This window comes from Hoplias malabaricus, chromosome 8 (genome assembly GCF_029633855.1).
Source record: "Hoplias malabaricus isolate fHopMal1 chromosome 8, fHopMal1.hap1, whole genome shotgun sequence".
NCBI classification, from domain to species: domain Eukaryota; kingdom Metazoa; phylum Chordata; class Actinopteri; order Characiformes; family Erythrinidae; genus Hoplias; species Hoplias malabaricus.
The window spans coordinates 36,114,495-36,140,061 of NC_089807.1; the positions used below are offsets into that span (position 1 = coordinate 36,114,495).

Here is a 25,567-nt window from a genome sequence, read left to right on the forward strand (position 1 = left end):
GTTGTTTTGGTCTGGGCTATGTTCTGTGTCTGCTTTAAGTGCTGTGCAAATTACTTCTTTTTGTTGTTGCTAGGTTTAGCTCACTAGCTAACTAGGGTTATTTTCTACAAAATGTCAGGTAAGATAATAAAATCCTGGGAATATAGATGCCACAATTCAGAAAAACATGACACAAATGTTAGCATCTGGGAAAGCTAGACATGGAAGTGAGAGACAAAAAAGGATCCTGAGAATACAGTGCCCTGGTAACATGGGGACTTCTCCCGTCTTTGTACCTGTGTAGTTTTAGCTGTAATTTTAGCACCAGAGTTTAGTGTGTGATTATAGAAAAAGGTCAACATAATTCGTAAAAAGGAAGTATTGAACAAGGCCCTTAAAAGGATATTTCATAAAGTCAGCTTTGGGTGGAAATTCTCCTGATTTCTCTTTAAATTACATCACATTGTGTCTTTAAGCATTTTTTTAAAATATGATTTCACATGCTTTACCTTATGAACACTGAATTCAGCTAGGGGGTTTCATTTTATTATGCTACTTTTATAATCTTATCTTGCGCCAGTTCAGTGAAGCGATGACGCTGGAAGCCACATTTTTAAAGGACTGCAATAGCAATAACCTGTTAGATGGTGGGCTTGAGAGATAATAAAGGATAGTGTAACGCTAAGAATGTGCATAGATACCATGGATTCATTTAGTAGACTGCTGTCTTTGTGTCCATTGGGACAAAATTCCTTCAATTTTAGTCTTTGCAGTGAATTAGACTTTGGCCATGGGAGAGAAGACTGATACGTTCTTGTTTGCTGACAAGTAGAATACTGTGTATGGCCTTAAAAATATTCTTTATTTCTTGCCTATAACTACCTGAGCTGAAAATAGATAATGGAATTGGATTCTAGGTGCTCACTCTCTCAGTAAATCCCAGAAATATCATGAAGCCTTACAGCAGATCGATGCCAGAGCGAGCACCCCTGGCAGTTCAGACTGTGTATGTTCTCTTGACCACAGCTACCCAAAGTGCCATAAGAAAAGGCGTTTTATTTATTATTATTTTTTTATTTTTTAGTGTTACCCAGTAATTTCTCCAGTACAATGCAATACTCTACAATACAATGCATTCTGATTTCCAATATTACAGTGCAGAGACACAGCTATTGCTTTTCATAATGCTATGTTTTGTGGGAGAAATTTGATTAGCAGTCTGCAGCAGCACTCTGATGAGACTGAGATTAATACAATATGCACTGGTACATTTACCAGCTCTAAAATCTCCCCCATATTCTCTCATCCCGACACTTTATGGTTTACAACGTTATATAGCAAGCCAAAATGTATATTTAAGACCCCATGTGGTTGCACTTTTAAGTGCTGAGGAACATAAACATGGTTTTATGGCAGTGGTGTTCTCAGCCACAACTCGTCACAGTGCCTCATAAATCGAAGCCACACTGTCCCTCATTGTTTGGTCTCACTCACCAAGTGTCTCTCATTTTCAGCTCAGTTTGAGTTCTTTTGTATCCTTCATCAGAGAGAGAGAGAGAGAGAGAGTGAGAGAGAGTCCTAATCCACACTACCTCTTTACCACGAGTGACAGAATAAAAGAGATCCTGTCATGTTTGAAAGAGCCATCCAGTCAGGCTCGACAGAAATTGTCGCCATGCTCTATGAATGAATCATTTCAAAGAGTCTGCTGTGGTTTCCGCTGTGTTGTTGGGATTCTTTACTGGGGTGGGGAAGAATAGACATACGCTCCTGCCACTTTAAAGATTACTATGTCACATTATTTTAAAACCTTAATGTATGTTGAGAGTTCCTAAGTACGTTATCAGAGCCAGGACTCTTGAAACACTCTTCGCAGAGTGCTGCATGACATAGAACAACTCTGACAGGTACAGCGCTGTGTGAAAGTTTTAGTCACCTAAAAAATGACATTTAAGAAGCTATTTATTTGAGCAGTAAGAAACAAACAAGCAAAAAAATATATATAAAAATAAAAAACCCTTTCTAGAGCTCTCCTTGTGGCAGTCCATTATAATTTGAGCTTATCATCCAATCCTTGTTAATAAATACTTCATTTTGTTAGATTAAGTGTGCTGTTGATTTAACAAATCCATATGATCAAGGAGAACATCTGGAAGCAAACTTTTTTCTTCACACTTGTTCACAACATTTTATCATTTTAATGTAGAGCAGGGTTCCCCAACAGGCGGCCCGTGGGCCTAATGCGTCCTGCAAGAGCTAAACCTTTGGCCCGCAACCAACACAGCCACAGTCACATTGGGTTTGTGTCTTCTAAGTTTTGCACATGAAATTCCTAATTTTTCACCGCTACTGTTAGAATCTTCAGATGTGAAACTGCAAAGACAAAATGCAGGAGGGTTTACAGCACTGATTTCTGGCCTTACACTCATTTCACCAGGCTAAAGCTGTTTCTCAGTGTGTTCTTACATTCTCATGTTCTTGGGAAACATCAACAATCACAGCCCAAGTCCTGTTCTGTTTAAAAATCCACATCTAGCCAATGTGTACAATTACAATACTCAGATGTGTTCTTGCTCAGCCTATATTATCGAGGATGCACTGGGACGAGACTTATTTAGACTTGAGAGTGTCACATATCTCAGAATGCATTTAGCACCAACCTCAGCGTGATGGCTTTTCCCCGCCACAGAGATGGTGACTCATCAAGTACGTTTGCGTTCCTATAACAGAATGACCACAGCGTCCTCACATCCTCAGAGCTTTGTACTCACGAGTCGAACTCGCAAAGTTTATACAACCAAGTACGGCAGTTCGATATTAAATATTGAGAAACAGCCTTAGTGAAATTCGAAAATACAGTGTGACCGGGGCTTAACGCTACTGGTGCCAAAAAGAAAAAAACAAACCAATCAATGAGGACTGCCCCAAATTCAGATCTCTTGTTTCAACCCACTGCTGTCACGTCTCACATTGAATTGTAATAAAATCATAGAACTGTAGTTAGCTAGGCCTACTTATTTACATAGGCTTAACAATTATATGATTACCGCAATAAAAACTCTTGTCTCGAACTGTATGAAACTGTAGGAGAAGGACACACTGGCCCTTGCCTTTGCGATGTTGGTTGGATGTGGCCCTTAAGGAAAAGTAATTGGGGACCCCTGATGTAGAGGATGTACTTTTTGTGACTGAATGTTTTTTATGTTTTTGTATTTATTGTGGTTATATATAAGCACTATGTTTATTGAGAAGAAAAAAAATTATAATAATAATCATAGGTGTCTAAGATGCTGGAGCCTACCCGGAATCATTGGGCACAAGGCTAGAACACACCCTGGAGGGGGCACCAGTCTTTCACAGGACACACACTCACACATTCACTCACACACTCACACCTACAAACACTTTTGAGTCCCCAATCCACCTACCAACGTGTGTTTTTGGACTGTGGGAGGAAACCAGAGCACCCGGAGGAAACCCACGTGGACACAGGGAGAACACACCAAACTCCTCACAGACATTCACCCGGAGTGGGACTTGAACCCACAACCTCCAGGTCCTTGGAGCTGTGTGACTGCGACACTACCTGCTGCGCCATTCATAAAAATGTAATTCAAAATATGTGAAAATCATACAAAATATATCAATAAAGGTGATAATTTGAAATCGCCTTCCATGCTTGCCCACTGATATTAATGTGTCAGTTTAAGTTTGGCTTTGGCTGGTTACCTGCTTTTGGCAGCTTATAAGCCCTGAATGTTATAAGCTCAGTCGCAGCTTTCTCATGTTATTGCCTACAGAAGGTACTTGAATCTGATGGCAACCAATGAAAAGTCATTAATGCCATTGCAGGGTAAATCAATTAAAAATATATTTAAATAATTTCTGTCATTTATTTCAAAAAGTAAAGAAGCCAATATAGTAACTTTGCAATTCTGCCGGGGCGGCACGGTGGCACAGCAGGTGGTGTCGCAGTCACACAGCTCCAGGGGCCTGGAGGATGTGGGTTTGGTTCCCGCTCCTCTGTGAGGAGTTGGTGTGTTCTCCCTGTGTCTGCATGGGTTTCCTCCGGGTGCTCCGGTTTCCTCCCACAGTCCAAAAACACACGTTGGTAGGTGGATTGGCCACTCAAAAGTGTTCGTAGGTGTGAGTGTGTGAGTGAATTTGTGTGTGTCTGTGTTGCCCTGTGAAGGACTGGCGCCCCCTCCAGGGTGTATTCCTTCCTTGTGCCCAATGATTCCAGGTAGGCTTTGGACCCACCGGGACCCTGAACTGGATAAGCGCTTACAGATAATGAATGAATGAATGAAAAATTAATGCAATTCTGCCATCTCTTCTAATATTAGTGAGAAAATGGAGAAATCATTGAAATCAGCAGCGTGTTCTTAAAAATCCGAATGAATTCAGATGAGGGTATTAAAATTTTATTAAAAAGTTAATTCAGACTTATTACATTTGCAATATATTACTCATAATATACACTGTCATAAAAAAACGTACATTGTCAGGTACATTATATTCACTGAAGGTACAAACATTTTTTTTAAGCAAAAGGGGAAAAAGAGCGAAAGAATGTAACACACTACATATAATTTCCCAAATCATCCAACATGTCTTTAACAAAAGCAATAGCTTCAGATCCTCTCTCAACCGTAACGGCCATAGCATGATGTAGCCAGAGGCAGTGGCTCGCTCCAATAAAAGTAGATCCAAATAATAACTCAACAACACTGAGTTTAAACATGCTACAGATTCAAAGCAAAATTTAAGAATATTTTTCTTGACCGCAGCACTGGCAGCCAAGGTACAAACAGTTTAAATGTACATTTAAAGGTACAGCAGCTGGATTTAGAGTAACTTCTGTAAAGGTACATTACACGCTCTTCTCCAGATGGTGAGGTGAATATTAGTAGGCTTTCATTATAAAACTGTGCGAAAAATAAAATAATAAAATAAATACAAGTCTTGGAGATAAAATGGGGCGTATGTAAAAAAAATGCAACTTGATACAAGTATGTTCCCTAAGTAAAAGTACTGAATATTCATCACAGTGACCGTTTTTCTGAGTGTCCCAATGTTTTTGAGTGCCATGGTGAGCTATAACTGTAAGGGAGAAGGAATCAGTGAATTAAATAGATGTGTGCAGAAGATCTTTATGTTTTCTATATAATTCCCACATCTTAAAATCTGTTTAATGCAGTTGCATTTAGCTCTTTGTAGAGTTTTACTGTTATAACCATTCTGGAAGTTTGTACAGGGACTGGGGGCATTGCGATGATGTCTGTAATACTGACTGTGAATTTACAATTTACTTCACAGATCTGTAAATAGTGGAGCATGTTTTATTGCAGTCATTTGCATAAGGCTGGTTAAGGTCACTGTCAGAATAACCCTCGCCCAACAAATGCATTATGCCTAGAGAAACAGATAATTGTAATAGAGGAACCCCACCGAGAACGTGTTTTATGGAAACCAAATGTGTGGACAAAGAGCAGCCGCGGAGCCGCGGGCGTGCCGAATAACGCGCTGATAATCTATCAGCAAGGCAAGCACAACAAGAGCGTTTTTTTTTCTAAAGGCTGAGAGAAAGTGTGCAGGTGGGGTCCGCAGCAGCGGGGGCTCTGTCTGCATCCCCCCCTTCACCACATCAGCAAACGGAAGTGGGGATAATGGATGAATGTGATGTGATGCAGGTAGAGATGCTGAGTGAGTTGCGGCAGAGGTGAGAAATAATGAGCTTCTCCTGCCGAGCTCACGCCCTCTGTCTCTCTCTCTCACACACACACACACACACTTTCAGGGCTGAGGTCTCTGCTGTATTGTTCTACAAGAGAGGCACAAGTTCATAATTCTTAATTCTGCCGAGCATTAATTTACCTGCGACAGCGGGGGAATCCCCCGAGGAAGTGCCGGTGACAGCTTCATTCCTGGGCTCCTTAATGCTGTGTGTCTGCTCCTGCTCTGACTCAATTCTCCAAAGCACCATAAAATTCCTCAACCAAGAAATATTACTGTTTGGGCAGCAGGTTTCAGTTTGCGTGTCTTCTGCTAACAAGTGTTCAATGGGCCCTAATGTGGCTGGTGACATGTATACAACATAATGACAATATGTGGACACTTTTAACATTATGAACTCTGTGAGTGAGCAGTTAATAAAAAGCTCAAATAAACAAACAAAACATTTAGGTTGTTTTCTCACTGCATAATAAAATAGAAAAAAACTGAATTAACAGTTTAATTTCTAGGTCAGTCACTATTCCGACAACGGTAACTATCAAAATAATAATGATTTATTAGTTCATAAATTGTTTAAAATATGTTTATTAAATGTTATTGATTAGGTTGTAAACACCTTAAATCATTAATAATAATTTGTAACACATGTAAAAGGGCAGGTGGCACAGTGGCGCAGCAGGTAGTGTTGCAGTCACACAGCTCCAGGGACCGCTCCGGGTGACTTGTCTTTGAGGTGTGTTCTCCCTGTGTCCGCGTGGGTTTCCTCCGGGTGCTCCGGTTTCCTCCCACAGTCCAAAAACACACGTTGGTAGGTTGATTGGCAACTCAAAAGTGACCGTAGGTGTGAGTGTGTGAGTGAATGTGTGAGTGTGTGTGTTGCCCTGTGAAGGACTGGCGCCCCCTCCAGGGTGTATTCCCGCCTAGCGCCCAATGATTCCAGGTAGGCTCTGGACCCACCGTGACCCTGAATTGGATATGCGGTTACAGATAATGGATGGATGTAAAAGGGCACTTTTGAATGAAATTGCTAAATAGTAAAAGTGTCAGATATCTTACTATAAATGTCAGGGTAAAGTATACACCGAGATCTGAGAATCATGTAATAAGGTACACCACATCATCAGTAATGTCTAAAAAGACATCTGTTAGTACATAATTCATTAAACTTGGTGGATAAATGGTTGAAAATGGTGGAAAAAAAACTTATTAGCGAATGTGATGAAGTTGACTGGCTTAATGTTGACTGATGGAGAAGACAAATTTAGGTCAGTTTCTGGTGAGATCTGAGGTCCAACATTGTACATGGATGTGGCTTCATTATTTGGTAAACAAAAGGTCACTTGCCCTTTCTATCTATGTGTTATAACTGATTATTGATGACTTTTAATGTGTATACAATGCAATTAATAACCATCAATAAATAGATTGTACACCATGTATAAACCTTTATAGGTCTGGTTTCTTTATTCTAAAGTGGCATATTCTACCACTCCAAATGGTCTAATGTGACCAAATAGCTTGCTATGTGCTAGGCTAACTTATTAAGCTAAGCTAGTGCATGAAAATATACATTGTTCTGTGATCACACTCTCTCACCTCTTCAGTTCCGCAGAATCATGTGCAGAATACAATTATATTTTTTTCTCTTGAATGTGATAATATGAGCGAAAACGTTTGCTCTCTTGAGACTAGCATAAATGCAAATAGCATTTGCATTATCTTCCTAATTATTTCCTAATTGATAGCATTTGCGTTAGTTTCCTGTTAGCTCTCTAAGAAACTAAAAATAGACGTAAACCAATTTCTGGCACCTTTATTTTAAGAATGTAATACATATTCTACACTGCCTAATAGCGTAAGTGACTTCATCTTCACCTGAAAAAGAATTTGAGAAATTGTTGTTGGCTACGCTTCAAATGTTCACGGACACACCGAGAAATCCTCAGGTTTTACAGGAACTTTTGGTACCACACCAATGCTGATGGGAAAAAAACCCACAGGTCCAGTGTGGTGCCAAAGGTTGTGGTAATTTGTGTCATGGGAAAACCTTGAGGAAAGTCTTCCCTTGTGTTCAGCTTGGGTTGGGTGCCAACTAAATGCAGTGTGCAGGAAAGTACAAATGTGTTTTCTGCACACATTCGAATGCCCTGGAAGGTGAAATGCTTCTGAGTGCCATTATTGTGTTGGGCATGTCTTGTGCTAAGAGGCAAATAAAAAGCAAAGGCTAAGGCCAGCCTTTGACCCAAGCTCCAAATACATTTAAAGGCGCTCTGTTTATCCTGTTGCAGAAATTGAAAAGTACGAAGGGGACGAGCAGAGGAAAGATGGGGAGGTGAAGAAGTACCTGGATGTCATCAGCAACAAAAATATCAAGCTGTCAGAGAGAGTGCTTATTCCTGTGCAGCAGTATCCAAAGGTAAGATTCATGTCTCACACTGCTGTGTTTTCAGGATAATGATAGGGAGGAATGGGTGGGAAGAGTTGACAGGACTCCTAAATCAATGTTATGATCATGAGGACATCAAGATTCTGCCGCCACTTAAAAGAGATTTGTCAGAACTGTGGAGTTTCCGTCATGTTCTGTGTTGAACAGGTGGGCTTCCCAGTTCTGCCTTGTGGCTATGCAGATTCCTAATTACTATGTCACTTCTGTTCTCTCTGCAATCACTAAAAATGTTGGCACCTGCCAACATCAAATAGAATGAAACCTGCATTTGTTATTACTAGAAAGTTGCATTTTATTTGTTAAGCTCTTCTTTACAAGGCGAGGTTTTACTCATGCTGGAAAATAACACTTTCTCTCTGCCCATGCTGCTGCACATTAAATTATTTGTGCCAGCAGCTAAGGAGACAGGAAATCATTTCATCTACCAACGCTATCAAACACTATCAATTTTGAGTCTGTTACTGTAGTAAGTCAGTGGAGAAGCTGAGAGACGCCTCATGAGGCCCAGTCACTCAGTCTATACAGGGCAGAGTACTTTTATTCACACACAGCAGCTGAGTTCTTATAACCTGTTATCAAGCATAACAGTTTTGATCACATTTTTATAAACTCACCAACAGCTGGATTATGGAAGTAGAAGATAGAGGAAATGCTACTTTGTTCATTCATGCGGAAGTGAATCAGAGCAGTTAATATAACGTACTGGCTATACAGCAAGACAAAGCATGTTTCTGCAGTTAAGGCCTTTTGCTCAGATTTGAATCTGGATTCAAGGCCTCGCTGTAGAGATTAACTTATGACAAACTCCTGATATTTATGAATTTTTTGAGGGTTTTTGATGAAAACATTAAATGTGCAGGACCCCTTATTGTCTGAACCTTTCAGAAGCAGGTTTTCCATCGAAAAAGACGCTTATATTATGTGTAATAAAGAAAAATTGTTGGGGAAAAAAAGCAAAATAAGTTGTGTTTCCGTCCACTAAACTTTTGCAAATAATCGTCAGGTGATGTAGGCTCCACACACGAGAGACATGCAGAGATTTGAGAGATTCTTTTTACTGCTGTTTATATCAAAAACACACTTTATATCAAAAAGCTTGAATTAATATTTACTTGTTGGGGCTTCTGTGTCGTTTCTGTGATATAGCACTTCTTAATTTTTTAAATAGGAAAGTAAGTAAGTCTCTGACTTTTGCACAGTGATGTACATGTGCACAGTAACCAATTAATGCCCTATAGAAGCAGCTCGGGATCTGTTAACAGAGTGATCCTAAAACCTTTATAGGAGAGAAGAGGAAGGAGATATGGGCAGTAGGTATGAAGCAGCTGCAATGTCATTGCTTATTCTAACAACAATTCTAACAAGCAATGTTCAAGTTTTTCCACCTCATCTGAGCGTAAAACTCTTTTTCGATATTTGGGATTCTTGCTAATCTTAGGCCTTTTCCATTCAGGTTTTTAGGATTTAGTTCTGCGTATGGGAAATTGCATTATACTATACCAAAAAAAGCATCCTTGTGCAAGTCTTCTAACACAGCATTATCCTTCCTTTGTAACATGACTAAAATTGTAAGTAGCTCTGTATAAGGCTAACTGCCAAATGTTGTAAGTCAGTAGTCATCCAGATCTTTTCCCTTGTTGTCTAAAATCTGTTGCCTTATCTTTTGTTTTAGAGTTCTCAGTGAGTTGTTCAGTATCCTAAGCCACATTTTCAAGTGTGTATGACTTAAGGGAGGATGTGGACGAGGTTTTAAAGATATACTGGGGATGGATTTATGGCAAAGATAATGCGACTATTGGCCTTCGGTGTTTCTTCATGACTTTGGCCTATATATTTAGCTCCAGTCCTAAACAAAAGAAGCAAATGTTTGCAGCTAAACTTATCTTGACAGATCTCTATATCTACAGCTGCTCTATATATATATTGCAGTTAACGACATTCGTAGTCAGTGCTTGGCCCAAGACTGTGCTAAAGTCCTAGCACTTTGGAGCTGAGCGTACTTGCAGATAAAAAGCCGCAAGCATTTATCACTTGAAGCGATCGGTGAGAATCCTCAGCTTCGAGTAAACATATGCTCAGATTCTGGCCTACTTTTCCACTGCAGCTACAAAATGAATCACTGTAGTGTGCTCAAATGTGCTAAGACTCTTGGGCTGGTGTTGGAGATTAGCACATATACACACACACATACACATAGATATACACTCACACACACATGCACGGAAGACTTTTAGACAAAGTACATGCCTGAGGTTTTGTGTGTTACGTCTACGTCTCAGTTAAAATCGTAACTGAACAACAAAACATGGTTTGTTTTGCCAAATTCGTCTCTGTTTTTTACAGGATGTGTAGCCCTGTGTAGTTATGGTAACAGAACCATAAAGCTCTGGAGTTATTTTCCTGGAATGCAGATGGAAGCTGTGCATTGTTCTGATGCCTGCTTTGTTCAAATAGCATTAAGATTAAGTTCATGTCTGTGTTTGCGTAAATAACAGTCTGTGCTGTAATTTGATGCAAATGGTGGTCATTTTTTAGTCATGCACCCTCCATTTTCTCTCACTGTGTTATGGATATTAGACCTGCACATTTCCTGTTCTGTTTACAGGGCTGGAAGAGATGGAGTAGCAACTCACATTTAATGGCTGGTGAGCTTCCGTCATCAGCTATGCGATGAGAATAAGAGCTTCAAATGATGATAATTAAAGGAAGTCTTACCGGCACATTTCTGCATGTACAGATGTGCTGATTTCACTGGGGACTGTGCAGCATTGCTGGCAAAGTGGGCAGGTAGTGGGTTTGGAGGCTGAGTTGTTGGGGGTTGGGGGTTGGGGGTTGTGGGGGGGGGGGGGCAGGGGGGTGGTGCAGAGGGCCGTAGGATCCGCTGTAATTGGCGCCAGCAGACAGTGGCAGGTGTCGAGGTGAAGTGCGTAGGGTCAGACAGGAGACACAATAGTGACAATCAAATAACTTGCGGCGAGTTGAAAAATGTGCCATGTCTGCCTGCTTTATTTGATGTGCCTCCACTTTTGACACAGTGCAGCTTGAGTGTCTGAATGTGGCAGTCTTCACCACCAATGAGGCTTGTCTGAAGAATGTGGAGAAACCAAGAGGACTTCTCCTTAAGGACTAGGAGTGCCAGTCACATTCTTTAGCTCGTTGTTAACTAGAGGTTTTGACACAATAAAAGTCAATGGATTTTCATTAATATTACATAGAATTAATCGATAATTAAGCTAATGTTCTGAGGTTGGGCAAGCTTCATGGAAATGCTGGCAAAAATACCATTCAACATAATGAGAGGCAGCCAATACATTTTAGACAACAAATCTACATTTAAAATGCCGTTTCATTTTCAAAAGATATTTATTTTGTACACATGTCACACAGTGGGAAAACTAAGTATGATTTTATCATTGTTTCATCATCACCGTTTTTGACAAGCAGCACTGTTTATAGGCTCTATAGCTACCTACTCTACATGTCTCTGCTCTACTTTTTTTATTTTTTGCTTTTCCATTAGACAAATTGTGTTCCTAGTACCTTCATTCATTCATTCATTATCTGTAACCCTTATCCAGTTCAGGGTCGCGGTGGGTCCCGAGCCTACCTGGAATCATTGGGCGCAAGGCGGGAATACACCCTGGAGGGGGCGCCAGTCCTTCACAGGGCAATACACACACTCACACCTACAGACACTTTTGAGTCGCCAATCCACCTAACAATGTGTGTTTTTGGACTGTGGGAGGAAACCGGAGCACCCAACTCCTCACAGACAGTCACCCGGAGCGGGAATCGAACCCACAACCTCCAGGTCCCTGGAGCTGTGTGACTGCGACACTACCTGCTGCGCCACCGTGCCGCCCGTTCCTAGTACCTGGAACTGTGTATTTTTTAGTACCTGCTCACTTTTGGTTCCAGAGTAGGGACTAAACGTGACATAGAGACTTCACAGAGCACTGGTTGGACAGAGAGAGTTGTCAATCATAACAAAAAGCAGACATCCCTGGTCAAATTCCAAGCTAGCGTAGTGTTCACATTTTTATAATCAGACTCCAAAATGGCAGCTTGTTGCTCCAAGGTCTATTGATTAGTGGATTAGTGGCCAAAGAAATAATCCAATGAGAGCTGGACGGGGCAATAAGGAACAAAAATCTCTACTGATCTGTCTGAACTGGTGAGTCATGTTCAAAAAACAAAAACTAAATGCAAATATATGATGAGTAAATGATACTTAAGGATACCGCCGCTATTGTTTTTTTTTTTTTGTTCAAAGCATGCAGTCCCTGTTAGGGGGTGGCCATTGTAGTAGAAAACCAAACCGTACCCAGGACCAAAAAACAAGTAGTGCAGAGTAGATTGGAGTAGAGTACGTACCATGCAGTGAAAAAGTGCCATGATGCAATAAAATGAATTTACAGAAATGAGTGGACATATTTAATATGTAAAATTAGTGCTTTGAAGGGGACATATTATAAACATACCACTTTCTCTGTGCTTGTAATCACTCATTTGGGTATATGGAGTGTCTGCCAACCCACAAACTGTGAAAAAAGAACACCAAGTCAGACTTTTAGGAGTCAACAAACATGGGATAAAACGAACCATTTTGACATTGCTCCGCTTCCTACATCAAGTGCAGAGATTTTAGAATGCCACGTCCTCTCGTCTGAATATCTCTAATCATAGTGCTGGACCCAGATTTATCTATGACCGTGGAGAAATAAGAGTATGGAGCAAAAAATGTTAAAAATAAGAATGGAGGACAAAGAGAACCAAGTGAGAATAACTGAAAACAACCCTTTGTGGCACCTTTATTTTTAAAAGTGTGTTCACTGAAACAAATCGTTCTGAAGAGTGCTGTCCCAAAGCATGTCACAGCCATTTCAGTACGTCCACAGAACTGTGTTCACATTTGGAAAAGGGGTAGAATTTTATAAAGAGCTTTGAATGATCACTCCTAGCCTTTTTCTATTTGTTTTGAAGCTAAGAAATGGTGAAGCCATGCTTAATGTGAATAAGACATTTAATCAGATCCTGTTGATATTTAAATATGAATTGTGGCATCGATTGAATGTTTAGAATTCACACTTTTACCAAGATTTCAGTGCTTGATTCAATGAGTGAGTGATAATTAATATCAAATTATACCATGGTTTTGTTTTCACTGGTAATAACTGACTTTTCAGGGTTAACTGTGGTGTTTAAGTGTTGGTGGAAAAGTCAATTTGTGGATAAGTGTGGAGGATGACACAGAGCACAGAGGCAGGGTTGCCCAGTTGGAGCAGCTCAGTGTCTGGTGGAAAGGCTTATCTGGGAGGATGTAATTAATCCTAGTTGGAGGACTATTCTTTGTGCGTGCGTGTGTGTGCATGTGTGTGTGTGTGTGTGTGTGTTGGTGCTAAATGAGGCAGCCTCTCCGGAACAGCATCTGTGCTGTGACTCAGTCTGGGCTGGAGTTGATCTGACTTTCTTTGATGTTCTCATTAAAGTAGGTTGACTTAAATTCACACATTTGCATGAAAGAGTCTAGCCCCATTTAATTCCTCTCCATTCTCCCCCTTTGCCTTGTTATAGGCCTGTTTGCCTGCTCAGTACATGGCCCATTTTACTTGAACTTGTAAATAGTGGGTCTGCCCTATTTTGTTAAATGCATATTGTGACCCAAATACACTGCTGATCAATCCACAGATCTCAAATATTTAAAAATTTAACTGACTCTCTCTGTATTAAAACACAAAATGGAGTCCAAGATTTAAATCGCAGTGTTATTTGGCTAGTTTTGTATAAAGCCCTCAAGCATTTAGCTCTGGAGCACTGCAACTCCCTTCTCTGGAGTGCTGTAGCTCTATTTAATACCTTTAAGATGAATTGGAATTGGCTTTTATTATAAAGAACATATCATGAGACATCAGAACCTGACTTCCGTGCTCATGTGAATGAATGCAATCAAGCCCTCACATCTAATCTAAAGCTCTCCCAGAAGATTAGAAGCTATTACTGCAGCAAAGCAGGAGTTTTATATTGTACTCTTAATTTGAGAAGGCCATTTTTTACATTATAATATACACTAGGAACGTAGTGTACGCTTGACATTTGTTTTGTCTTCGATGCTGCGCCGAGGCCGTCAACTTTGTTGACGTCTTTTTTGAAATCACACCATATTTCCACAGAATAGTTTCATTACCTTCAGGATTAGATGACATATGAGTATGATTACAGCTGTAGTAATGGCAGGTTTTTATGATAATGAACAAAAGTCGTGGCAGTCGTGCCCACAGGCTTCTCCAAGCAAGACTGACAGGGGCATTGAAAATCTCTCTCTATATGCAGACAAGTCTGCCATGTTTTTTTTTATTTATTTCCCCCCACCCTGAGTTGATATTACGACACATCAGCACACTCCTTGCCTCTTTAGTCTTTTTTCCTGAATGCATTATGCAGAGTCATTTTTAAAAATTACACAGAATCAGATGCACGGTGCTCAGCAAAAATGACAGTGCGGGAGAGAGTGATGTGAGTCTTCAAATGAGTGCTGATATATCTTATCATTTATATAAATTGTTTATGTGTAAATGACTTTGTCGAATGCATCATTTCAGCAAGAAAAATGAATGTTGTTTGTGAAAGGCGCACAATAGAAAGTGACATTTATTTCTTTTGTTCTTGCTTAGACCTGTCCTTATGGATCTGTCTGCGTTCTACTGTAGCATCAAACGGCGGTGCCAGTCCTTTTCTCTTCTGTATGTTATCTGTATTCTTAGAAATTGCGAGGTGTATGATATGGTGTAACTGGGCCGGCGAGGCACAGCCAGCAGTCTGAGAGAAATATGGTTCCCGCTGACACACGGCGGAGATGCCTGCGAGCAGATTCGAGCCCACAGAGTATCTCTGTCTTTCACATACACACACAGACAGACACACACACACACTGAAGACTTGGTGGACAAATGAATGGGAGTGCCCATGTTGCTATCTAGTAATGTGAGAGATATGGTCGCCATGGAAACCCCTGTATTAAGATTTAGAAGAGGCATTTGGACGATCCATCAAAGGGGCGTTTTTGCACATCAGAGTATTTCTGCGAAATTGTTTTATGACTGCTGGTGGTCTTTTCCACATACAGGATGATTTGGCTTTGATCAAAGACATTAGAAAGAGAATAACTGGGATTTGTGTGCAGAAATCAAGATCTGCTTCTAGCTGCTTTGGCTTTGTCTGGGTTTGTAAAGTGACCAAACTCTCAATCCAGTTACTCTGAACGCTTTGAAAAGTCAAGGTTTTTAAATGGTTGGTTCAGGTGAACTTAACATGAACTTAACACACGATATAACACGCATCTAAGCACTGACATAAGCTGTTATAAAAAAGACTACTCTCACTATATGTCTTCCAAAATTAAGCTGCTATTGACCTACATTCTACTGTTTATGTACTGGCTGGCACAACATTGGGTACTTAGTATTTTTTATACTGTGTGTTTTCACGTTTCATGTTATTGTCATGTTATGCATATGGTTAACTACAATGGCGTAGATTTGCTCTTGAAATTGGTGGGGACTTACACCAGGGGTCGGCTACCCGCGGCTCCAGAGCCGAATGCGGCTCTTTGATCCCTCTGATGCGGCTCAGCTTTTAAAAATAATTAATGAGTATTTAATTTAAATGTATTTTATTTTGGTTTGTTCATTTTCAAAATGTAATTCAATGAAGATTATGGCGATCTTGTAACATCTAAAATATTTTAATATTTAAAATATTTTTATCGCTCTTAATACACGTCACAACTTCCAACGTACGACACTCACCAGTGTGTGGGTTCTTGAACTATTTGACAGCTGACTGCACGGCGCCAGTAAAAGGATGACGGCACGCAGAGAGAGGACAGCATTTTTGTTTGCTGCCAGTGGATAATTTAAGTTCTGCGTTTTTTTTCCCCATTACAACAAGGACTCAAATAGACATTGAATATTTTACTGAACCGTCAACACAACGCCTTTTTTTCGGAGTTAAAAATGTTTTGTTGCATGTAGAAATGTTATTTCATTTTTCTCCAGTCGTTCATTAATTTCATAAATGTAACACAGTATAGTTTGTTTATACAGAGCACAAAGGCAAAAAACCCTGTTATATGCAGTGTTATTTAATGTAAAATTTCAAAAGGGTTTTGTGGCTCCCATTGTTTTCTTTACTGTGTGAAACGGGTCCAAATGGCTCTTTGGGTGGTAAAGGTTGCCGACCCCTGACCTACACCTATCCCCTTTGCTTCATGAAAAAAACGACACTGAGAGAACTGACAATTGGCATTTTGTTGTGCTGTTCATTTCCAAACCTTTTATTCATAGCTACAGACAATCTTTGCCTGTTGTTATTATGATGGACTCATTTCATTAGCGAACTTGACTTTAAGTGACTTACACGTTTCTTTGAAAAATAGCTCCTTGTGTCCAACGTCTTCTTTTTTGCTTCCATCCTCACTTAATACTCACTTATGACTGGAAAGTTTTCCTTCCAGTTTTGGCACTACTCGCAACCAAACTACAGAGACTCACATGACAGCAGGGAAAGGCACAGTCAATCACCGTGGCCAAATGTGTTACGAGGAGATAGGACTTGAGTAAAGAACGTGATTTAACCCTTTCTGCACCTCTAGGTTAATGACACTTTTTTAAATTAATTAATTTATTTGACAGGGTCAATGCTTATAAATCAACAGAGAAGTTCTGTAAATAAGCTAGAGTTTTTTGAGGGGATATAATTATTGGTGGGGACACCTCAGTAATCTCTGGATATCTAGCTGTAATAACAGGATTCGTTCATGCTAATTCTATGCCAAACTATAAAGAATCTAAGTTCCAGGAGAAATCTTTGGTTCTTCACACTCAAACATATTTTTAATTATATGTAATCAACAGATGCTTCTTTGTAACTTGAAAGACTGACTTAACAAACGACGACTGTTTTGTCAGTACCTTGCTTTTTCCCCCTGCAGCTATTGCTGACCAACATATTATAAACATAAACTTCGTAAAGAAGCAATCTGTAATACTGTCAACAAGCACTTAAAATAATTACTGCTCTCCACATTCAAAACACTGGAGAGAGTTGTCTGACCCCCTTCCCTCTCCTCCTCGGATGGAAAGTTAAAGCGGGTTGCCAGGTTGAGGAAAATTTGAAAAGATCGTAGCTAAAAAGAAGGTGGAATAATCAAACATTTTACACAGAAATGAGTACATCCTTTCACTTATATATACATGCTTTATATTTGACTTTCCATTTCCACCTTAAGTGTTTCTCAAGATGAGGATAATGTTATTTGGCTAATTGATTTTTCCCTACCACATATGTTATTTTAGGTGGCAGATATTTGCTTCTTTTCACATTTTTCTTATTCAAACATTTACTTCCACCAGAAATGGGTCAGCATTTGAAGCTAAAGTTGTCATTATTCACCAGGTTATTAGAATTTTCTGTTCCACCTTGGAACCACAGGTGATTATGCAAGGCTGAAAATAACTTTTATTATTCATAAGAGTCTAAACACGCTGTGTTTGTTTACTATTGTGTTTCATACATGGCAGCTGGGGCTGTGGAAATGGTGCTCTGGAAAGTACAGTAGGCAGAATCACAGGCCAAAACACAAACAGGAATGGACACTTATCAGAGAAAAACATGCTGACTGTAGCGCCGCTGTCAGGGATTCCAGTGCTTCAACTTAGCATGTTTCCTTAATATATCTGTTACAGTAAATATATTACAGATTGCTCCTTTAAGCGGGCATGGTATGGCTGTAAACGATTGCTAATTTCAGATGTTTATATAGTGTTTGTGGTCTTGCTCAAGGACTAACATGGTGCACTTACTTGAGAGGGGTATCACTTCAAAGAATGTTGTTGATTTTTCCCCTATGCTACACCAACCATAAGTGTGTTTTAGACATATTCAATTTAAATAACATTTAATAACAGGGACCAGAGCGGTACAGTGGCGCAGCAGGTAGTGTGTCCTTCCACTGTTTCCTCCCATGGTCCAAAAACCTACGTTGGTAGGTGGATTGGCGACTCAAAAGTGTCTGTAGGTGTTAGTGTGTGCGTGTGTGTGTCGCCCTGTGAAGGACTGGCGCCCCCTTGAGGGTGTGTTCACGCCTTGTGCCCAGTGATTCTAGGTAGGCTCTGGACCCACCGCGCCCCTGAACTGGATAAGCGCTTACAGACAGTGAATGAATGAATGAATGAACAGGGACCATATTTAAACAAGGACCTTTTATTTTGATACACAAAATACAAATTTAATATATTGGCACATTTTAAATCTAGGTAGAGATACTATATCTCGGATTTTTCTTCAGCCTTAACAAACCATTTAGCCATAGGTTTCTGAGGGAATGGAATTAGTTTTTTTGATTTCATGGTATGCTCTGGTTCTGGATCATAGTCGTTTTCCTGCAGAAGCCAGTGAACTGCACTGCACTCTGACAGTTCAGAGCAGCCCAGAGTTTAGGGAGAGGAGTAAAACCATGCCATCACTCACAGCGCTCCATAGGGAGGGAGCATAAAACTGACAAACAGGTGTCCGGCAACAATTGCTGGGGCAGAGAAAAACTTGCATCATCAGCAGCTGGATCAAGGCAGGTGCTGCACTGCAGAAATTTAAAGCCGTCATCTAGATTGTCACCAATTGCTGGCTCTATTCACACACATTCTGCTCATAACGACATCTAGAACCTTGAGGGAGAGATTTAGAACCTGAAGCTAGAGCCTAATGCCGGTAACTGGGACAAAGGCAAGTGAGTCAGAAACCCACATGAGTCAGAAACATGGTATGGATCTGAATGTGATTCATAGCTCTGGAGAAGACAGAGGTAGCAGGTATTCATTTTAAGCTACATTTACACACATCAGATCATCTGCAATAAGCTGTTGCTTGTCATATATGATGGCAGCGTATGGGATGATTACCTGTTTTTAATGATATGTCATGTTAAAGCCCGGTAATAATCAGACCTCTATAAATGTTCATAATTCCGACAATCGTGTTTAAAACCACATTCTGCAAATGTATGGTGAGATCTATTTATATCACTTGCGATGCGCAATTATATTACGCAATTATATCGGTTTCCTCCCACAGTCCAAAAACACACGTTGGTAGGTGGATTGGTGACTCAAAAGGTGTGAGTGTGTGACTGAATGTGTGAGTGTGTGTCACTCTGTGAAGGACTGGCGCCCCCTTCAGGGTGTGTTATTTTAAGTTAACATTAATTTGCTTAATTTGTATTAATTTATTATTTTGAGTAGATATATTATTATATTAAATTGTTAAAAATAAGTATTAATAATAATAATATTCAAATAATTAAAAATAATAAACATTTGTAACCAGTCTCTGTAAGGAACAGTCAGCTAACTAAATGTGGCTAAAAATTTTCCCAGGAGACAACTTTCATTTTATTTTTTCCATTGTTTTGGTTGAAAGCTAAAATGAGCAAATAAATGTTACAAATGTCTATAATGTTAATCCAGGGTAACTTATAAATTAAATATTTTATAAATATACATATACATCTGTAGATATATACACGTATATTATTATATCTGCATCAGCCCAGAATTCCCGTATTGGTGGATTGCTATATATCATATATAAAATGACCTCTTCTCTTATTGGTTGACCTCTTATAGTCCTCTCTTTGATTCTGAAACAGCTTAAAAACTTAGGTTTAGAGGTTAGATAATGGAAAATAGCTCGTATGTGATTGTAGTCAGCCACAGAACATGCCTGGGGAGTGGTACTGAAGGCCCATTAGACCCACTTTTACCCCTCTTCCTGACATTGTGCGTGATGACCCCAAACTCGTGCAGGTGCTCCAGAGCTCTGTTGTGTCATGGTACTTACAGTGTATTATGAGAAACATCCCATCCCTTGCACTACACTGTCTATCTGCATGGATTTGATCATAAATCTCTCTCCAGTAATTACTAATGGGTGTTCGACCCCCTAGTGAGCCGGCTTAGAATAGGCATTTTTGCTTACTGACTGACAGTGTGAGTGACTGACGAAGAACAGAACTTTGTTAAAACACACATGGTGGTATGTTGAAACACGCACTTTGGTATGAATGCGTTTGTCAAACTCAACTGCCCTAGTGGTCTGTGTATGTGTGCAGTTATTTGTCATAATGTGTCTTCTACATTTAACCCATCTGTGGCAGTGAGCACACACACACAAACACACACACACAAGTGCACTAGGGGCTGTGAACACACACCCAGAGCTGTGGACAGCCGTCCCCGGAGCCTGGGGAGCAGTTGTGGGTACGATGCCTTGCTCAAGGGCACCTCAGCCATGGATTGAGGGAGGAGGACAGTGCTGTTCCTTCAATGGGAAAATAGGAAACAATTTTTAATCTATTTTTTTTTATTTAAAATAACGTTTTTCTGATTTCTGATTTGAAAACAAAAGAAAATCACTTAGTAGAGAATTTTTAATTGTTTGTTTTCTGGGGCTATTGTCAGGACGACTTAAGACTCTGCACTAAATGTTCACTCAGCAGGACGGCTCTGGAACCATACCCATATTCTGAAATCATTTTAACCATGGCTAAAATAAGACTGCATTTCACAGCAATATCTGCCACAATACTGAATGATTATGGGGAAAAAATTGGATTTTATTTTAGGAGTGTGAGGAAATTTGAGTCCAAAATGCCTTGAGTTGAATCTCTGTTTCCAGCTCTAAAATGAAAATCTCTTTTTTTCCCTCATAGTTCTGTGGCATGGGGCAGATATTGCAGTAAAATATCTAACACACTTTTCAGAATATGGTTCCTCTGACCCTGTCTCTCTGAGCGGCGTCTCTGTTCACAGTGAGAGCAGGAGGAATAATGTCATAAAGTAAAGTTAGTGAAGAGGAGTCGACTCCCAAAGAACTAATTCTTTTAGCATCTCTGAGTCGATCAACCATTCTTGGCCAAAGATTCAGGGAGTCAGAACTCTAGGTTTGCAAGTGCATCCTACTGAAGACTCTGAACTTAAATAAACATAACTTGGCGTCATTTGCACATGTATCTGAACTCGCTGTAAATAGTGAATTAACCATGAATCTTTTCTGACTCTGTCCGTTAATCTAGGTATTTGGTGCTGTTTAAAACAGACAGCAGCTCTGTGAACAGTCAGAGCAGTGGAAAAAAGGAAAATGAACGTTTGAAGAGCTGCCTGACAGCATCCTCAGAAAACTGCTTTTCTTTCCTTGCGATTTTCTTTTCGGATTTCAAATCGGAAGTCAGGAAGTGAATCGTTTTCCATTTTCCATTCCAACATGAAAATTTGATTCCCATTTCCCTTTTTTCTTATTTGGAATTGACAGTCAGATAATGAGTCATTTCAAATCAAACGGCCAAAACATACACGGATCCCTGGTGCAAAATGTATTCAAGATCCACTAAGACGTAGCGCTATTAGCCTCCTGCTATCTTAAAAACCCCGGGGTGTGTTCGTGTCTGCTTTGTGGTGGTCCTCTAGGGGTCCTAACTGTTGAAAAGCAGGGTGAAAGAGGGCTAACAAAGTATGCAGAATGTCAGATGAAGTACAGTCTGTAACTGTAGAACCACAAAGTGTAAAACCACAGAGTTTTTTTTGTTTTCATCTCCACATTGATATTCTCGCTTCTCAAGCACTTCAGTGAAGAGTATGCATTCAGTCATTCATTCACTGTCTGTAACTGCTTATCCAGTTCAGGGTCTCGGTGGGATCCGAGCCTACCCGGAATCACTGAGCGCAAGGCAGGAACACACACTGGAGGGGGCGCCAGTCCTTCACCGGAAGACACACACATACACACATTCACTCACACACTCACACCTACGGACACTTTTGAGTCGCCAATCCACCTACCAACGCGTGTTTTGGGACTGTCGGAGGAAGCCGAAGCACCCGGGGGAAACCCACGTGGACACAGGGAGAACACACCTCAGAGAGAGACTGGAGTGGGACTTGAACCCACAACCTCCAGGAGCTGTGTGACTGCAACACTTCCTGTTGCCGCCCAGAGTATTATATTGGACCCTAATTTTTCATTGTTGAAATGCAGAATCTGACATACAACATATCTCTAAACCTCCACACGAATGCAGGACAAACTTTCACAGATTTCCGCCAAATAGCGCTGTCGCTGTATTTTTGTGATAACTGAGCAGACTTCACCAACAATTTGTAGTGATCGGTTTCACCACAAAAGCATTTATCCCTCTGTAGTTCTTTTTCCTGAAGAAACAAAACCAATCAAACACGCAATGGCATTTTTGCTTGTTGTCCTCTTAGTCTCGGGGCTTATCGGTTTTCAGTTATTGTGACCTTAACACAGAGGTTTCAGCGAGCTCTGTATGCCAGAATAATCCTATTGTTGTTGCACTGTAGAAATCCTTGGTCCCAAAGGAAGACCAACCTAGTCAAAGGTGTTTAACATAGATAAGCCTGCAAGTAGAGCCCAGTGGCACGCCAAGAGAGAGAGGAGGGGAGAGAACCAGAGTTTAAGCAGCTGTATCTTCCTTATGAATTAGGGGCCTGCCAAGGGAATAGCTCAATACACTCTTCACAACAAGGTTGTTTATTTGAAAGGGAATGGAGTCTCAGAAAATATCTCATTCTTGTTCTAGTTCATGGCGTATAGTCAGTGATTTGGTTCAGGAAATACGCTGTGGACCAGCACCAAGCTCATGGCAATAGGGGTTATGGAAGTACAGTTCAACTTTGGCTGCAGTTAGACTGGAATTTGGAATTTCAGCAGCCAAGTGCTATATATTGAGTGCTTTAATAATTATGGACAGGCTTAGCCTTGAGGTTTGAGCAGTGGGCCTGGGACCCAACGATTGCCTGTTTGATCCTCTAGACCAGCAGGGAAAATGGTGGCAGGCGGAGGAATGGCCCACTCTCTCCCTCAACATTCATGGCTGAAGTGCCCTTGAGAAAGGCATCTAATACCCAACTGCTCCCTGGGTGCCAAGGTGGCTGCCGCCAGCGCTCTGTGTGTGTGCTCACTTTCTCTAGTCACTAGTGTGTGTCTGTGTTTGGGTTTATCAGCTCCACTGACCATACAGGAGCACGATATAGTTCTACAATTACAAAATATAGTCCACCTGTTTCTCTGCATACTTTCTTATCCTCATTTTACTCCGCTCTTCAATGGTCAGGACACCCACAGAGCAGGTGGCAGGTAAGATTTGGGTGGTGGATTATTCTCAGCGCTGCAGTGACAATGACATGGTGGTGATGTGTTAGTGTTTGTTGTGCTGGTACAAGTGGATCAGATACAGCAGCACTGCTAGAGTTTTAAAGCGTTTTAGAAACGGTGCAGCAACAGGTGAGCTACTTTCTCTTACTTTAGGTAGGTGTGTCTAAAAAAGTGGACAGGGAGTGGACAGAGTTAAAAAAATGGAGCAGCACTGCTGTGTCTGATCCATGTCTGCCAGCACAACACACACTAACACACTACCAGAACGTCAGTGTCACCGCAGCGCTGAGAATGATCCACCACCCAAATCATACCTGCTCTGTGGTAGTCTTCTGGGGGTCCTGAGCATTTAAGAGCAGGGTGAAATGGGAATAAGAATGTATGTAGAAGCCACAAAGTGCTGGTTTATGGTCAGTGAAGCTGTTGAAATGGACAGTGCAGATACAAATAGTTGTTTTTGTAGAGTATTTGTGCCAGTTCTAACAAATCTCCTTTAGGTTCTGTGCCCCCATCTAGACACTCTTTGCTTTAAGGTTGCAGAGTTCGGTGTGCGTTTATGCACCGAAGTTCACTTTCTTTAGAAATGTGGAAGCCGTAGGTTCGGAGAAAGTGGCTGGCTGTTTCTCATCTGTATGGATAAGGGTCCTTTAAGGTGTCAGCCTCCTGACTCTGCGATGGTCTTAATGTGCTGTTTGTTTACCCAACATCTGTGCTGTCGGCCCCCGAGTGCAGAGCTCAGTGTGGGTGCAGTAATGCAGGAGATCCATCAACGCATTCTCCTTAGGCTCCACACAACGCTACCGCCTTATTTAGAGCTGTGCTCAACACATCCTCCAATAAAGCACATGAACTGGACTTTGTCTTAAAGAAGCCATAAGTTATTTTCACCCCCAACAATTATGATTATAAGTAGGGGTGCAACAATACACAAATTTCACAATACAATACATGTTGCTGTTTTTGCTCCATGATACGATACATTTTCAATACAACATGGAGATAGAACATGATTTTAATTTCCCTTTTATTTTTTGATGTAGAGGGCAAAGAGGTCTATACAATTTTTCATAGAAAAATAAAAAATATGACATGGTGCTAACATAAGTTCTATCTAAAGCGGGGATTTAAGTTCCCAGGTTTTCAGCATTGACCTGCTGCTCTCAGCACCACAGCAAAACAGCCCCCCCGTAGGAGGGCTGTGACTCCATTGGCTGCTGTTCAGCTAAATAAAGGTGACGACCAATGATAAGCGCAATTTCTGTTTAGGAGCCATCTGCTCCTCGCTCCGCTCGCTGAGAGAGAGCTGCGTGTTTCTGTCTCAAACCATCGCCATAACATTTTTGACCTCAATATATACAGAACAAAACGCATGCTGTATCGGTTCAAAACAGAACGCATCTTTAAGTGTCCAAATATGGGACATTTCCAGGTGTTTTACGGTTGTATTTTACACTAGTTCCAGCCCATTTTTGCTCTCTCAGCTAGCCATTTCACATCCAGCTAACAGGCTAACCAAAGCATTAGCATGGCTTTTTTTACCCAGTAGCTCTAAAAACTTCTCCAGCGTCGTCATAGTAACACAGCATTCCTTTTACACTCTATATGTCGCATGAAACTACAGCACACCTCAGAAGGTTTTTAAAATAATATCTTAATGTATTAAATTCACAGCTTGTATCGTATCGAAAATAATGAATTTATATCTACAGTAATACCTCGCTACTTCGCGGTTCATCTTTCACAGATTCGCTACTTTGCGGGTTTTTTCAAGGGGGCTAATGGCTGCAATATCACGGATATTGAGGGAAAATCTAGGAAAACATTGAAAGATGAATAGCCAAAATATTTAATTAAATCCATTAAAATTTCATAAAAAAACACATCCGAGTGAAATTTACTTACGCTAAATCACAGCTTAGAAATTACTCTATTAAAGAAACTGGTAGGATATCACATGTAGTTCCAGCTGAAAAACATTATAGAATGACTGTTTAATGCAAAGGGTGGGTTTTAAAAGTCCAAGTACTTGTTAAATACATTAAAAAAATATCCTTCCTCTTTTTCGCGGGTGGTCTTGGATAGGGTGACCAGATCTGAGATTGTGAAAAAGAGGACACGTCTCAGGGGGGTGGCTGGTCGACTACTGACGTGCAGACTGACCAATTAAATGTTTACAGAGAA

The 25,567-nt window shown here is 40.5% G+C and overlaps 1 protein-coding gene across 5 annotated transcripts in view; it reads left to right on the top strand.

Moving 5' to 3' along the window:
• khdrbs2 (KH domain containing, RNA binding, signal transduction associated 2) overlaps window positions 1-25,567 on the top strand; it is a 142,218-nt gene that overhangs the window by 16,335 nt on the left and 100,316 nt on the right. For all 5 annotated transcript variants that reach the window (XM_066680006.1, XM_066680003.1, XM_066680004.1 and 2 more), the window contains exon 2: window positions 8,004-8,131. In XM_066680006.1, the coding sequence (XP_066536103.1) occupies window positions 8,004-8,131 (128 nt within the window). The remainder of the gene's footprint in view (window positions 1-8,003; window positions 8,132-25,567) is intronic.